This window comes from Podarcis liolepis, assembly GCF_965112155.1.
Source record: "Podarcis liolepis genome assembly, chromosome: 9".
NCBI classification, from domain to species: Eukaryota; Metazoa; Chordata; class Lepidosauria; order Squamata; family Lacertidae; genus Podarcis; species Podarcis liolepis.
Window position 1 is genome coordinate 23201551 of NC_139564.1, and position 14988 is coordinate 23216538.

The 14988-nt window shown below is 41.1% G+C and overlaps 1 protein-coding gene across 2 annotated transcripts; it reads right to left on the minus strand.

Annotated features, from left to right (window-relative positions):
* Nucleotides 1-292: 292 nt before the first annotated feature.
* Nucleotides 293-14976, minus strand: INTS12 (integrator complex subunit 12). 2 transcript variants are annotated; one of them, XM_083459268.1, is made up of 7 exons: nucleotides 14839-14976; nucleotides 12164-12321; nucleotides 10963-11115; nucleotides 9611-9798; nucleotides 4533-4692; nucleotides 2816-2968; nucleotides 293-1095 (listed from the first exon to the last, which is right to left on the minus strand). In XM_083459268.1, exons 2-7 carry the CDS (start codon nucleotides 12311-12313, stop codon nucleotides 517-519), a joined length of 1383 nt encoding a protein of 460 aa, XP_083315394.1. In that variant the 5' UTR covers nucleotides 12314-12321; nucleotides 14839-14976; the 3' UTR covers nucleotides 293-516. The 2 variants fall into 2 exon arrangements, with proteins under 2 accessions (XP_083315394.1, XP_083315393.1); XM_083459267.1 differs by having other exon boundaries at nucleotides 9611-9801.
* Nucleotides 14977-14988: the final 12 nt, after the last annotated feature.

Consider the following 14988-nt stretch of genomic DNA (forward strand, 5'->3'; position numbering starts at 1 on the left):
CTCTATAGGATGCCTCAACACTTCAGAGGAGGTAAAGGATGCTCATGGGAGGGGGCTGTATGGGTGAGGAGGGAAGGCAAGTCCTAACGTGAAAGCGAGTGTAGCCCACCATTTAAATAAATCTCAATCAGTACATAACTGCCCATGCAATTTGAGACATTCACAGAAATGGAAGGCTTGTTGCATGGTGAAAATCACCAAAAATGTGTGTAGAGCTGGCATTAAGATACCTTCTCCCCTTCTATATGAACTCCTCTTAGAGGAATTATAGAGAAAAGTGCTAAGTCACATGTATTTCAAACAATATTTTTATTGAAATATTTTAAAGAAATAGTTCATACTCAGGCTTTGGGTCTAAAATATGGCATTACCTGAAAATCCAATACTGCTTTGACTTGAAAGCACAACTTCTGCCACCAAATAAAGACATCTGATTGTAGCTTTTATTATAGGACTTGATTACTCTCTTGTTCAACTGATCCCAGAGACATGTTTGCACTTCATCAGATACTTCTATTATTTCTTTAGCTTCTTTTGAGCAGCTTTCTTCTTTACCATCTGTAACCTTTTCATAGCGTTGAGCTGTGATTCTTGAGAAGTAGGACCCTTCAGAGAAGGGGACTGATTGCCGGATTCTGCACTTGCTTTGCTGGTGCTGCTCCCACTGCTGCCTGCGGTACCACCACTTCCGTTTCCACCAGCAGCCTGGCTGATACTTGGAGCTGAACTGCTTGGACTTGGGAGCCCTGTTTTGCTTACATTGTCACTGCTAACTGAACGAGAAAGACCTGTTTTTCCCAACGTGAGAGGGGGCAGGGGCTTAAACGGAGCAGGGGTTGTGCCACTGTTAGGCGTTGCTATTTTTGAGCCTAGCCCTGCTTTGGCTGTTGCCAACCCTGACAAACCCACAGGTTTTTGATTATTTGAGGCAGTAGCTGGCTTGCTGCTCGTACTCTGGGTTGTGGATCCCAACTTGGTTGTTGATGGACCTGTGGAGGACGTTTTTGCTGCAAAAGCTGCCCACCCTGTAAGGCCACTGGTTGATGAGGAGGAAACATTGGCACTGTTGGAGTTACCAGAAATAGCTGCCGAAGTCTAAAATAAAGACCAATACAAACTCCACATTAATTAAAGCTGATCCCTGCAGAACACAGACCAGAATGAATAATAATATTTTTCACATTCTTGGTATTAGAAAATAAATAAACAGGAAGTAGTATATAAATTGTCCAGTAGCACCTTAGAGACCAACTAAGTTTGTTCTTGGTATAAGCTTTCGTGTGCATGCACACTTCTTCAGATACATTGAAACAGATGAATCTAGGAAGCAGTGTATTATCCCAAACCACCTTGATCAAAAAAAAACAGAGGGCACAAAGGGGCAGGTATATCTTAATTCTCCAGGTTAAGACAACACCAACATTTTTACCTAATAATTAAATAAGCACAATGATCCTTCACTCGGATGTAAAAATGACAAAACAATCTGCAGCACCTAAAACTTCAGCACTTGGGAATTAAAAAGATAAACAGCAGAATCCATGGTTATTCTTCTATTATCTGAAATTGCTGTTATCAGGACAACAAATGTGAATTCCCAGATACAGACTTCATCTGTTTTGCATGTTTTGAAAAAGGGAATTGCTTCCATTTAGCCTTAATAGACAGTAAAGTTGGCTGTCTGCAATGCCTTGCAAATATTTGCCCAGGCTTCTGACAAGTTGTCTGGAAGGCAATCACCAGGAAAACCCTACTAAAGAACTCATCTACACTTCAGCTCAACATACATCACACTTGCACAAACTTTGGGCACAATCAGCTAGGAATTCTGCTGCACAATTTCCCATGGAAATGAATGGATATAAGAACACGGCAATGTTGAACTTCTTGATCTTTGTTCCTAAAGATCATTTCTTAAAACTCCCAACACATTGATTCGGAATTGGGTCAATAATTACACGTGTTATTAGAGAACTCTTTGAAAATTAAATCTTTCCCCCCTGCCTCCAGGTCTGAATTGATTTGCAATGTTGACTATGCTACACTACAATATTAGATTGGCTTAAAAAGTCCTCTTTTCCATTTGTTCAAAAGCCTACATACTAATTTCAGCTTAAACAAAACAGGGATTCTGTAAGGTTTCAGTTACTGGTGGGCAAGCCCAGCGATGCCCTTAAGCTTTGGAAAAAATGAAGCTGTGCAGCCTTGGAGCTTGTCAGCTTAAGCCTTGGAAAGCTTCCTAATCCAGAAAGCCAATAGCAGAAGCCAAGGCTTTTATTACAGTCTCTGCGAGCTATCCCTCTGGCTTGTTTTCATCACTTCTTCAGCTGATAGTGAGATAAGACTAGTTTTAGTTTTAATTATTATTTCAACTGTTCAAAACTGAATTTTAATTATTTTACTATGTATCAGTCTGAAGTGGAAAAGTGATTTATAAATTCCAGTATAAATCAATTAGGTCCTTCCAACCTATCTGCATTCCCCACAAGTGGGATGAAAAGAACAGCCAAAATTATTCTTACATCTTATCTAAGCCTCGGAAGAAATGCAGATTACTCCTTCAGTCTACCAAATCAAACACAAAATGATTCTTATAAATTAGAAAGGATGAATTCAGTATTTTATTGAGGGCTGCTATCCAAATGGAAGACTTTATCACCCATTCAGAATTATTGACAAACTAGTAGTGTAAAATAAAAGTGCTTCAGTTCGGGATTCTAATAAGTTATGTGTGATATTAGGAAGGGGGAGGGAGACCTGTGCTAAACACAATAAAATAACTTATTTTTTCCACAAAACATATTATATACTGTACCTTGACTTCTGTCCTCTTAAACGCTAGGAAAGTTGACGTTGTCTCCATCTTTAGCTTAATTTCTGGTTTCTTTATCAGCGGGTCTTTCACAGCTGGAGCCACTGAAACTACAGCAGGGGCTGGCTTCTGAGAAGGCTTCTGTGTTTTCTGAGCCTGTATAAATTACACATGTTATCATTCTTTATATGGAATTAAAAACAAAATGAAATGCCTTAGCAATGTCAATGGAAATATTCATCACTGGACATGAGAAAGCATGAGGGGCAGTTGAAACAAAAATGAGTGTGGAATTTTAAGCTGCATGGAAATAAAAGGTTTGAGAATGGGCACATAAATCAAGAACCCAAATTTGGGAAAAGAGCAGCAAGAATGGCAAGGAAAATGGAAAAAGTACAAGTGGGTAAGGTGGAAGCATTTAGTCAAAGGAAACAGAACTGGAAAACTAGTATGGGGTGGATTCTAATAATAGGTGTGGTTTTGCTCTTTTGGCATCAATCACAAAAGTCAAACAAGTCATAAGAAAGACAGGATTATATGAATTTATTCCTAATTGCAGAATAGCAAATGCAATGAGGAGTGCAATACCCATTCAAATGTCAACACCCCATCCCAACATATTAAAGGATAAGGTCCTTCAAATAGTACATTTGTTGGCTGGTGCAATCTAGGAAGAAATAAGTCAACATTTAATTTTTTTTAACATTACAAAGGTTGCTTGTTTTTTAAACAGACTAGGTCATATTGCTGTTTTATCAGTCAATGGCCCAGTTCAGATTATGGTTTCCTGGTTTGTCAACCTAACACTAAGCTGGTTCAGATGTAACAGGCAAACTCTGTCCTAATGCAAGCCAGGATCTTTGCACTAAAGTTAGTATGTGATGGAAGGGAGAATATGGGCAAGGGGATGAGTTCTTAGCTCCAAAGCTCATTCATGGCTTCATAAACAGCAGTTAATGAAGCCTCAAACAATTGCCGAAGTGGACATTAGCATCTAAGCTAAGTATTATATGATTTCAAAAGTAAGATACAGGAGTTTATCTGTAATTTGAGTGATTCTTTCATGGTTGTTGTTTTTTAAAATTGAAGTTACGAGAAGCACATTTTTTTCTAACACTGAAATGTTCCTTCTATTAACCAACTTTTAAAATTGCAGGAATTGTATATTCTTCCCATATCTTCAATTAACATGCAAAAAGGCATGTCCCCAGAGAGAAGCAATGAAACAGAAGCCTTTCATCTTCTATGAAAGATAAAGATTCTACGGGAGCTAAAGATGGTTAATGTAGCCCAATATTTGTTACTTTCTCTTACTTAAAAGATAATTTGCAGAGAGCAATCCATTCAGGACATAAGTGCACAGAGTAGGGGGTTATTGATTCATTTAGCTGATTCCTTCTTCCCGTGCTCCAATGACCTTGCCTGACTTTTACATTTTTTGTAATCCAAACACCTACCTTTGGCATGGGAAATATTAAGATATAAAAATCAATACAGCAGCAGCTAAAAATACACCAGCAGACTTCAAAAAGAATATATAACTATTTATTAAGGCATTTCTTACTTGACAATAAATCAATATAGGGGGAAAATGTATTCCATCAACCCTCCTCCCTTCTAATTCCCCTTTTTATATTTAGTCAAGAAATTCCTTACTTAAAGAACCCAATTAGTGGCTCAGTGCATGCTATCAATTATTCTAAGGGGGGAAACTTCTTACCATTTTTTTCATTTGTCTGGTACATCGAGCACAATACCACACTAGGCGAGGATCATTCACTTCTTTGTCTGTCACTTGAGGTTTATGGCAATCTTGATGGTAGAGATTATGACATTCCTGGCACTCCACTAATGGATTTCCTGAAGTAACCGTCATTTGTCTGCAAAGCACAAAATGTATGGCCTAAGAGTCATAGAACTGTAGAGTTGGAAGGGACCCTGAGGTTCATCTAGTCCATGGGTAGGTAAACTAAGTCCCAGGGGCCAGATCTGGCCCAATCGCCTTCTCAATCCGGCCCACGGACGGTCCAGGAGTCAGCGTGTTTTTACATGAGTAGATTGTGTCCTTTTATTTAAAATCCATCTCTGGGTTATTTGTGGGGCCTGCCTGGTGCTTTTACATGAGTGGAATCTGTCCTTTTATTTAAAATGCATCTCTAGGTTATTTGTGGGGCATAGGAATTCGTTCATTTTTTTCCTTCAAAATATAGTCCAGTCCCCCACAAGGTCTGAGGGATAGTGGACCGGCCCCCTGCTAAAAAAGTTTGCTGACTCCTGATCTAGTCCAACCCCCTGTGATGCAGGAACCTCAACTAAATCATACATGACAGATGGCCATCCAAACCTCCAAGGAAGCAGAGTCCGCCACCTCATGGGGGGGGGGGGAGTCCGTTCCACTGTCAAACAGCTAACATTTCCTCTCAAAACACAGTCTGGGTGTTTGCAAAGCTGCCTCCAAAGGGCTATTCTTAATACTTCTCAGCAGAACAACACCCATGTGCATCACAATGAAGCCTACGTTCAGAAGATGGCCCCAGCTCTGAGGAACCTAAACTATCTAAAAGTGGGTATGAGGGATAGTTAAAGAAGTGAAAAGGAAGCTAAGGATTATAGGATCTTTCCTCAGAGAACAGGGTATGCCCTGGCAAGCCTGTTTCTGGACAAAAAGAGGAAACTTGCCCATGCCAGCCTGCTCCCTTACTCAAAACAACAAAGCCACTAGGAAGAAAAATGATTCTCTTTACTTTTCATCTCCCCCAAAAAATCAAGTTTAAAAAGCAGTATAGTATGAAAAGCACTAGATATACTTGGTTTATTACCAATGGGTACCTCTCTCATTTAGAAGGGACGCGGGTGGCGCTGTGGGTTAAACCACAGAGGCTAGAACTTGCCGATCAGAAGGTTGGCAGTTCGAATCCCCGTGACGGGGTGAGCTCTCATTGCTCGGTCCCTGCTCCTGCCGACCTAGCAGTTCGAAAGCACGTCAAAGTGCAAGTAGATAAATAGGTACCGCTCAGGCGGGAAGGTAAACGGCGTTTCTGTGTGCTGCTCTGGTTCGCCAGAAGTGGCTTTGTCATGCTGGCCACATGACCCAACAGCTGTATGCTGGCTCCCTCGGCCAATAAAGCGAGATGAGCGCCACAACCCCAGAGTCAGTCATGACTGGACCTAATGGTCAGGGGTCCCTTTACCCTTTACCTCTCATTTAAGATGGTTTCATACAAATTGCCCATAAAATACTAGGATAGATTGAGTCTTCCATAAAAGTCCTCAGGATGTCTGCAAATTTCATCCAATTCTGCCAAAAAATAAGGAAGTTACAAAGGGTTCCTTAAAAAATTTTTTTTGGGAAGATACCCTTCACAAAAATCTCCAGATCTATGTGGCAGACTATATCCACTCTACATGTGCTATTATGCTACCAAATCATTTACATAAAAAGTATAGCTATTTTGATTTCCTCATAATAAAAAAAAGGGAGAGAAATATTTTCTTTCCCCAAAGCAGGTTTGGCCTTGAGCCCAAAGTCATATCAAGCAGTCATTGAAGTATCTGGACCAAGGTCAGCTGTTTCCAAAGCGGCAAAGTAGGGTCAAAACTGAACTACTACTATCATGACTAATTCTTATTTTATTACTCTTGTATTCAGTGCTGACTGCTATTATCTGAGTTATGTAAATCTAACTGGGAAGAAAACTGTTCAAACTGTCACCACAAGTTATACAGTTTGAAGACTGGATCCAGTCCATTTAGATAATGGAAGACATTAGAGCAAGGAGAGCCCAGTTACAACAAAAAACTGATTTAGTTACGGAAGAAGAGCCAAATCTTAGAATAATGACAGATTAAAAAAGGAGACCTCCAAGAAGAAACAGTGAGAGACAACGATGTGAGCAAGACTGTGCAACAGACTCCATCTTGCACAACAGTGCTCCCCCTTCCTCTTCTTCCCTTTGTTGCCTCCTGCATGCCCCCAAATCTGCTCCTCGTTCCCCCCAACCCGCTGGAGCAGATTTTGGGGACATACAGGGCCCTACAATGTGACAAAGAGGAAAAGAAGTCCCTCTCTGTGACTGGACGTCTGCGCGCTGCTAGATGTCACCCAGGAAGTTTGCACAGGATGTAAAGGGGGAAAGAAGGCATACAGAATTGACAGGCATTATCCTAGTGTATTGTTATGCAAAATGGGATAATTCTAGCAGCAGCTTTGATCAAAGTAGTCAAGGTGCTATGTTTTTAACAGTTAAAACATTACTACTATGTCAGGGGAGGGGGTTCTTCTCTTGGAAAAATATATAAATGCCAATTTGGAGACTATACGTTAAGCGAAATATGGCTTGAAGTCAGCCAAGCACAATTTCCCAAACCGTTACTACTTTTAGATGACAAATCAGGTTACTTCTAAGCTGCTCTGGCACATATCCCCATGGTACAGGTACATAGGTAACCATGGAAACTCTATTTGCAGGTGGATGTGGTAAGAGAAATACGCTATTCCTTTATTTAACAGGAAAATGAAGACAGAAGATAATATTCAGATGGCTTCAGAAACAGTTTTTTTAAAAGGTGGGCTAATTTGAAAACAAATCAGAAAAATCGTGTGCCAATTCTGGAGTATGTGCAGTGTGATTCTAAGCAGGCTGAGCTTACTTCCTAGGAAATGTGCTAAGGATTTACAGCCTTGACTGCTAAATAGAGCAGCTACAGTGTCTTAAAAAAATAAGAAAATAAACTGGATCACAAAATTTTAAGATCTTCCAACTATATGACACATACCTTCATATTTTAAATCTATAAAATAGTAACTGTGGCGAGATTTTAAAAATTCCACACCAAATGAAACATAAAAACTTTGTGTGACAAAAACTGTCAAAACCAAATTTCATTTTAAGCTGGTTTGAAATGGAAACAGTTGAGAGTTTGATGCCTTAAATAGAACACAGTATCATTAATATATATGGTATGATATAGAAGCGTTCTTGAAAAGGTATATAGGTTTCTCCCTAATAAATCCTCTATTTTGACAGGATTGAAGTGTCACTTGCAAACCACAAAGAACATTTTACTTTTGAATATTTAGTTACACTTGAAAATCAGACAGTGGCTTAACAATATTTGTTAAGCAGAACAGCTATTTAAGGTCTCCCTACAGACTACCATGGTTTTTATATTTATACTTATTCTACTACTGACAGTTTCATGCCTCTGGTTAGCCTATATGCATACATAAAGTTAAATTCAACAATTGTCTAAGCTCAGGCTGCCACCCCACCCCCTTCAGTCATATTTACTCAAGAGAAGTAACTTAGAATTCAATGAGATTACTTAGGGTGAACTTCTGAAGCGAGCAATTTGAAGACTGAACACAGCCCTATTCCTTTGCTTGGTGAAGTCAAAAGTCTTTAATATCTGAAAGATACCTGAGAACTGAGATTTTAAGATTTTCAAGTTGCACAGATATGAGGTGCATTACACAAAGGCATCTTCTGCAAACCCAAAGCGACTATGATATTAGTAGCTGCAGTAGGGGACAGATTTTGAGCCAAATATTTCTTTTTTTCCATTAACTTAATACAGTGGTACCCCGCAAGACGAATGCCTCGCAAGACGGAAAACCCGCAAGACGAAAGGGTTTTCTGTTTTGGAGGCGCTTCGCAAGACGAATTTCCCTATGGGCTTGCTTCGCAAGACGAAAGCCCATAGGGAAATCTCCGGGGACCTGTTTTAAATTGCTGGCGGTCGGGAGCAAAGACTTTCGCCCACAGCCGGCCTTCAGAAGAGGTCCTGGACCTCTTCTGAAGGCCGGCGGGGGACAAAAGTCTTTGCTCCCCCCTGCCTGCCTTCCCGGGACAGCGGAGACTTCTCCGCTGCCCCGGGCGATCTTAAAATGCTGGCGGGCGGGAGCGAAGCGTTCGCTGCCGACCCCCAGCATTTTAAAATCTCCCCGGGACAGCGGAGGCTTCGCTCCCGCCCGCCAGCATTTTAAAATCGCCCCGGGACAGCAGGGGCTTTTAAAATGCTGGCGGTCGGCAGCAAAGCCCTCCTGTCCCCGGAGCTTGCGGGGCGGGAGGTGGGAAGAAGGGCTTTTCTTCCCACCGCCAGCCTTCAGAACAGCCTTCTGAAGGCTGGCAGTGGGAAGAAAAGCCCTTGTTCCCCCCCCCCCCCCAGCCTTCAGAAGAGGTCGGGGGACAGACTGTCCCCGGACCTGGTCTGAAGGCGGTTTCCCTAGGAACGCATTAATTGATTTTCAATGCATTCCTATGGGAAACCGTGCTTCGCAAGACGAAAAACTCGCAAGAAGAAAAAACTTGCGGAACGAATTAATTTCGTCTTGCGAGGCACCACTGTAAATCTGCAATATACTGCTATGCAACGTGAACCTGTTTCTCATACTGCATTAAAACAGCGGCATGAACATTCAGTTAGAACTGAATACCCATATACTTAAAAACAAAACCTATGCACGCCCACAAAATACCCTCACCAACCACAAACACAACAACAACAAAGTGAATTAAGGCTACATTCTTACACCCCCTTACCTGGGAGTAAATCCTTTTTTACTCAGTGATATTTACCTACAAGTGAGCATGCACAAGCTTGGGCTGCTGGTCTGAAAACTTTTACAGACATAATTTATTGTTTAAATTTTAGGTCTTTGATCTCATGAACCATGGGAAAATCCTATTAGAAATTACCGCTTGGCTTATAAAGAAAAGTGACTATTTAGAATTGACAACAAAATGGTCAATTACACCCTATAAATCTCCTGCAATTGCCAAATTTCCCCATACTCACCGGCAAACAACACAAGCCAAACCCATCTCCATGGCAAAATCATCAGCACTAGTTTCTTCAAAACTTGAAAGGTCTGCCATGGCCAAATCCTTGCTAGTCTGTACTGTGATTGGGGATGAACGAGTCTCTGGCTTTTCTAGTCTTGGTTTCTTTGGCATGTCAACTCCTTCACTGCTTTCCAGCTTTATCTGCTGAATGATATACACACACAGTGATGGTGAAAACATGAAAGCTTGGAGCAAGTAAATAAGAAATCAGTTTATAATTGAAAGAAAGCATATTCATTGCATAACAGAAAATTTACAGAATGCATTACATTCATCAACATAACCTTTCCCCCCATATCTCCAAATTATGTAGAATGTGAGGTGCTCTGAAAATTACAGAAGTCCAGTAATACTGATCAACATATTTATCGCCACTACGAAAGGAACCAAAGAGTACTGGCACATTGAAATCAAAGTAGTTTGCTGTTGTTGCTTAAAGCATTTGGAAAAAGTGCCTCAGGCTTTTTCTTCCAGCAGATTCATAGTTTAGTATTACTCTGATCTTACTCCATTACCAATAATATGAAGCAGAATGGATCATCTTAACATCTGAAGATCAGGCTTATTATTCATAACTTAATATTCTGGATTAAATGCCTTACCAAGTTTGTAGATCCCTTAAAACGAAATGAATTCTTACTTATGAATACTAAAGTGACTTTCCAGATTTATTAAGAGCACTTCATTCCTACAAGGACCCTCTATACCTGTTTGTCACCCTGATATGCATGGCACACCAATATTCTTACCTCATATTATAAATGGGGCAAGTTTGTTGTGGCTGAGAGGTAGTGGTTAATCTAAGGCTACCCAAGCAACTTCATGGCTGAACTAAGATGCTCCCAGGCCCATCATTCTTGCTCTTAATTTCCATGCTAGCACCAGCTAGATTTAATTACAGCCTTGCATTAAATAGAAGCCCTGCTGTCATGCAGTCAAAAACAGTGGTGGGTAAAGTGAGATTGCAAGCGAGGCAAAATAAACAAAGCCCAAGCAAAATTAACATGCTTACTTGTCAGCCTGCAGCACTGGAAAGCTGCTAAGGAATTTGTAGACAAGGAAAAGGGCACCCTTTGAAAACTAAACAATCTGCATAGAAGAGAAAGCACACAGCTCCTACTCTTGAAAGAAGTGAGCAATTAACTATGGAGAGGACACAGCTAGCAAAGCAGAACACATTCATACACAAGGATTAATACCACCCCCAAAGCAAGAAATAATAAAGAGTCAGTTTTTGCAAATACAAATATGTAACCCTTAAAATTCCTATCCAAATAATGCTTTACAGGTAGCAGTAGAACTTACTTTATCAGCAGACCTCTTCTCTGCTTCTTTTTTCACCTTTTCGGCTGCAATGGGCTTGCCATTATTGCTACCTGAAGGAAGGTTTGAGGAAGCCTTAGGCTCTTGCTTAACAGAAACTGGTTTTGTAATAGATACTTTGGGCTGATCTACCTCCTGTATAAAGCATAACAATAATGTTGTATTAATGGTAATATTAGATATAGTTGCTATGCTGAGATCAAAACAATTTTGTTTTCACTTTGAGAGGTGACAAAGCTTAAAATGTTACCCCAACCCCAAACACCATTTTCCCCTGCCAGCACAGCCAGTTGTCAAGGAGGATGGGAACTGCCATACTGTACATAATATCCAGGGGGCACAATTTGGCTACCCCTGCCCTAAAGTGCCAAACGAAGTGGAGGAAATAGAGATTCTTTAATACAGATAGTATAAGCATTTTATACTATAAAGGTTTTTTTTGGTTCGGTCACTTACATGCCAATCCTACACAAAATTATTTAAATAGAAGATGGCTGGAGCCTGTGTATGCTAAGGATCTGGACCATTTTGACAGTAATGTCAGCACTTCTACTATGCAAGCCAGAACTTCTCTCTCCCCTGCTATCAGGTTTTATTTTTACATCCCAAGTCAACAATGAGATCAGCTACCAGGTCAATCTATCACTTGTGATACTACAAAGGCTAAGCAGAACTTACCCACTGGCCAACCCTTTACTAGTGAAGGAACAAGTAACAATGCTGATGGCAATAGCAACACATCAGAACCATTAAAAAGGCCTTCTGGAGCCCAGATGAAAGAAATCTGGTAGGTCTGTTATAGCAGCAGTTCTTGCTCCTGTGCTTTAAAGAACCTGAAACATGACTCACAGCACCACCACCGCTCCTTACTTACTTGAGCCACATTCTACTCACCAGCTACAAATTCTATTTTTCATTGATTTCTAATATTCAGAATAGGATTCTAAGTCCCAAGCAGTCTTAACAAGAAATAAGCCCGTTGAACCCAGTGGGGCTCACCTCTGAATATACATGTACTGAATCAGAATGCAAATGTACAGACAAATGAAAGTAGATACTGATTATTTTTGAAGTTCTTTTCAATTCTTACTGGCTTCTTCAAGTAATAGGAAAGAGCCCCCCCTTTCAGAAGTTATATACAGCACAAATATATCTAACCCATTTCATTCGTTCACTCCTGTACCTTCTGTGATGGGCGATAGTCAATCCCCCTAGACAAAGATTCATCCAGTAGTGCTTTTAGCTTTTCAGCTGAATCCTTGCTCTTTGAATGCAGAAAGCCCAGAGCTTTCAGGAATATGGGGTCTAGCTCCAAGTTCAGAGTAGCAGCCATAGCAGTATCTTTAAATGAAAATAAATAATGAAAGAGCAGAACAAATATATGCCCCCCCTCCAAAAGTACAAGTTTCTTAAGAGGAAATCTGTCACCTTATTCTTAGCAAAAATAAAACAGTTTCTGAAAATAATACTGTGCATTTAGAATATAGGTTTCAAGACTTTTGAATCTGGCACAGTCCCGGCAACTAACTCAAGTTAATCAAGAAAGTTGCTGTCTGTATTTGTTTTATTTAAAACAATGTATTTACTGCTTGATTGTAAATAAAACCTCTAACCAATTTACAGAAAATAAAACAAGCATTAATGTTGTCAAGAAATGAAGAGTTAAAACAGGATTTTTAAAAATCAAAATATAATTCATTAAAATCAACAATAGCTAAAAATACATGGGAACATGGTTTGCCTGATAAAAAAGATTTTTTAGTAGGCACCAAAAAGATTACAGTGAAGGCACCTGTCTGGTGTTTATAGGTGAGCAGTTTCAAAGTGTAGATGCCACCGCACTAAGTGAGCAGCTAGGATTATTTAGCATCTATAACAGTGCAAGTTCCATAGACTCTGGCCCATGGGGTCACGAAGAGTCGGACACGACTAAAAGACTAAACAACAACAACAATGCAAGTTCCATAGACTAAAGTCATATCTGGGGCAAGGTTATTTATGCCCCACACTGTTCTGGTCTCAAGCTATACTACGGTATTTTTCCGTGTATAACACTCCTCTGTGTATAAGACGACACCTATTTTTGGGGACTCCAAATAAAGAAAATGGGGTGGGGGAGATTGCCCAGAGTTGTTGAGCTATTTGGGGGGGGGGGAGGGGGATTGCCACAAGTTGTTGAGCTTTTTTGTGGAGGGGAATTGCAGAAAATAGCACACCCGCCTGACCGACACTGCCAATCGCATGCGTCACCAAAGCCACCAATCGTCTGCCTGCTCAACGCCAGCAGCCACCAATCACCCGCCCAGTCGCCACTGACAATTTCCTGCTTGTGGCTGCAACCAATCGCCCGTCCGTCCCCCCGCACTATCTGTGTATAAGACAACCCCCAATTTTTAATATTAGTTTATAACTTTTAAAAGTGTCTTATACATGGAAAGCTATGGTATATACCAACATTCAACACCCTGACCTTGGTCCAGGAACTCTAAGTAACGCCAAAAGATGCAATAATGACACCCTCTTGGACGGCTTTGAAAGTTTATGGACAAATTCATGGAGGATAAGGCTACCAGGAGCTACCAAGCACAAGGCTGCTTCCAGAATGAGAGACATTAGGCATTGGCAACTTGCGTCCTCCAGATGTTTTGGGACTACAAGTCTCATCATCCCTGACCACTGGTCCTGTTAGCTAGGGATGATGGGAGTTGTAGTCCCAAAACATCTGGAAGGCCGAGTTTGCCTATGAATGCCTCTGAATGCCAGTTCCCAGAGAGCACACAGGGAGACGGAGCGCTGTTGCACCCAGGTGCAGCTTGTGGGCTTTCCAATGGCATTGAGTTGGTCACTGTAAGAACAGGACGCTGGACTAGATGGGCCTTTTGGTTTGATGCAACAAGACTCTTTTTTGTGTTGTGCTTTTATGTGTTTGCAACCCATCAACATCAGGCGCACCTGTCAAGGTCGCTGATAGAAAATGGCAAGGTGGGCGGGGGTATACATAATAAAATTATGATGATGATGATACAAAGCTCTTCACACTATGCGTTGATTCGTGTCGTGATTATTATTTTTTAAATAAATTTTATTAGGTTTTGCCAGTGCTTTTTTTCTGGAGGGATGCAGGGGTACGCATACACCTAAGCATTTTGTGAATCTTTGTAATTTGGTCCATTTACTGTATTTATTTTTCCTGATTTCAACTCTAAAATGGTGATTTTCTTGAGTCAAAAGGGGAGTCCCCCTAAGCAATTTCTTAAAGAAAAAAAGCACTGGGTTTTGCAATGTTATAATACAAACCTATATTAGCAACACAAACCGACAAAAAGACATAAATAACCAAACAAAAACTGGGGTGGAAAGCAGGAGCTGATGATTGAAATACTGTAATAGGCAGGAGGGGGAAGTGTATTTGCTTCGTTGTTGTTATGTATTGTGTTTTTCTGCTGCAAAACGCCCGTGCTCTTCGGATAAAGGGCGGTATATAAATTTAATCTTAACATTTTTTCCAACACACAAGATAAAGAGCTGTAGTGTCGCCTGAAAACGAAACAAGGCGGACCCAAATTCCGGGCAAGGAACGCCTCGATTCATTCTCTATAAAAGCATTAACATCCGGGTTACAAACCACCGCTTGTTTCGTTTCCTAAAATTTTATACACCGCTTGATTGTGAAGGGGAAGCCACAACACCTGAAAGCGGTTTAGCGGCAATAACATTAACGGGAGAGACGGGGATTTTATAAACTGTCAGATTAGGGGAGCGAGGTGTTTGAATGCGGCGGGGAAGAAGCGCTTTAACGGGAGAGGCGGGACTAGGACAGATCAAGGCGCTTCCCGCCAGCGCCCCTGCTCTTTTTACCTCAGCTGCGTCTCCGCCCGGGAAACCCCGTAGACAAAACTCGCCCCTTCTTCCCCCGCCGAGCGCTCGTAGGGCCCGGGAGAACCACGCAGACGACGCCGACGCCCCCGTCGGGCCGGCGCAACCTCCTCCTCTTCCCCGACCTCCACC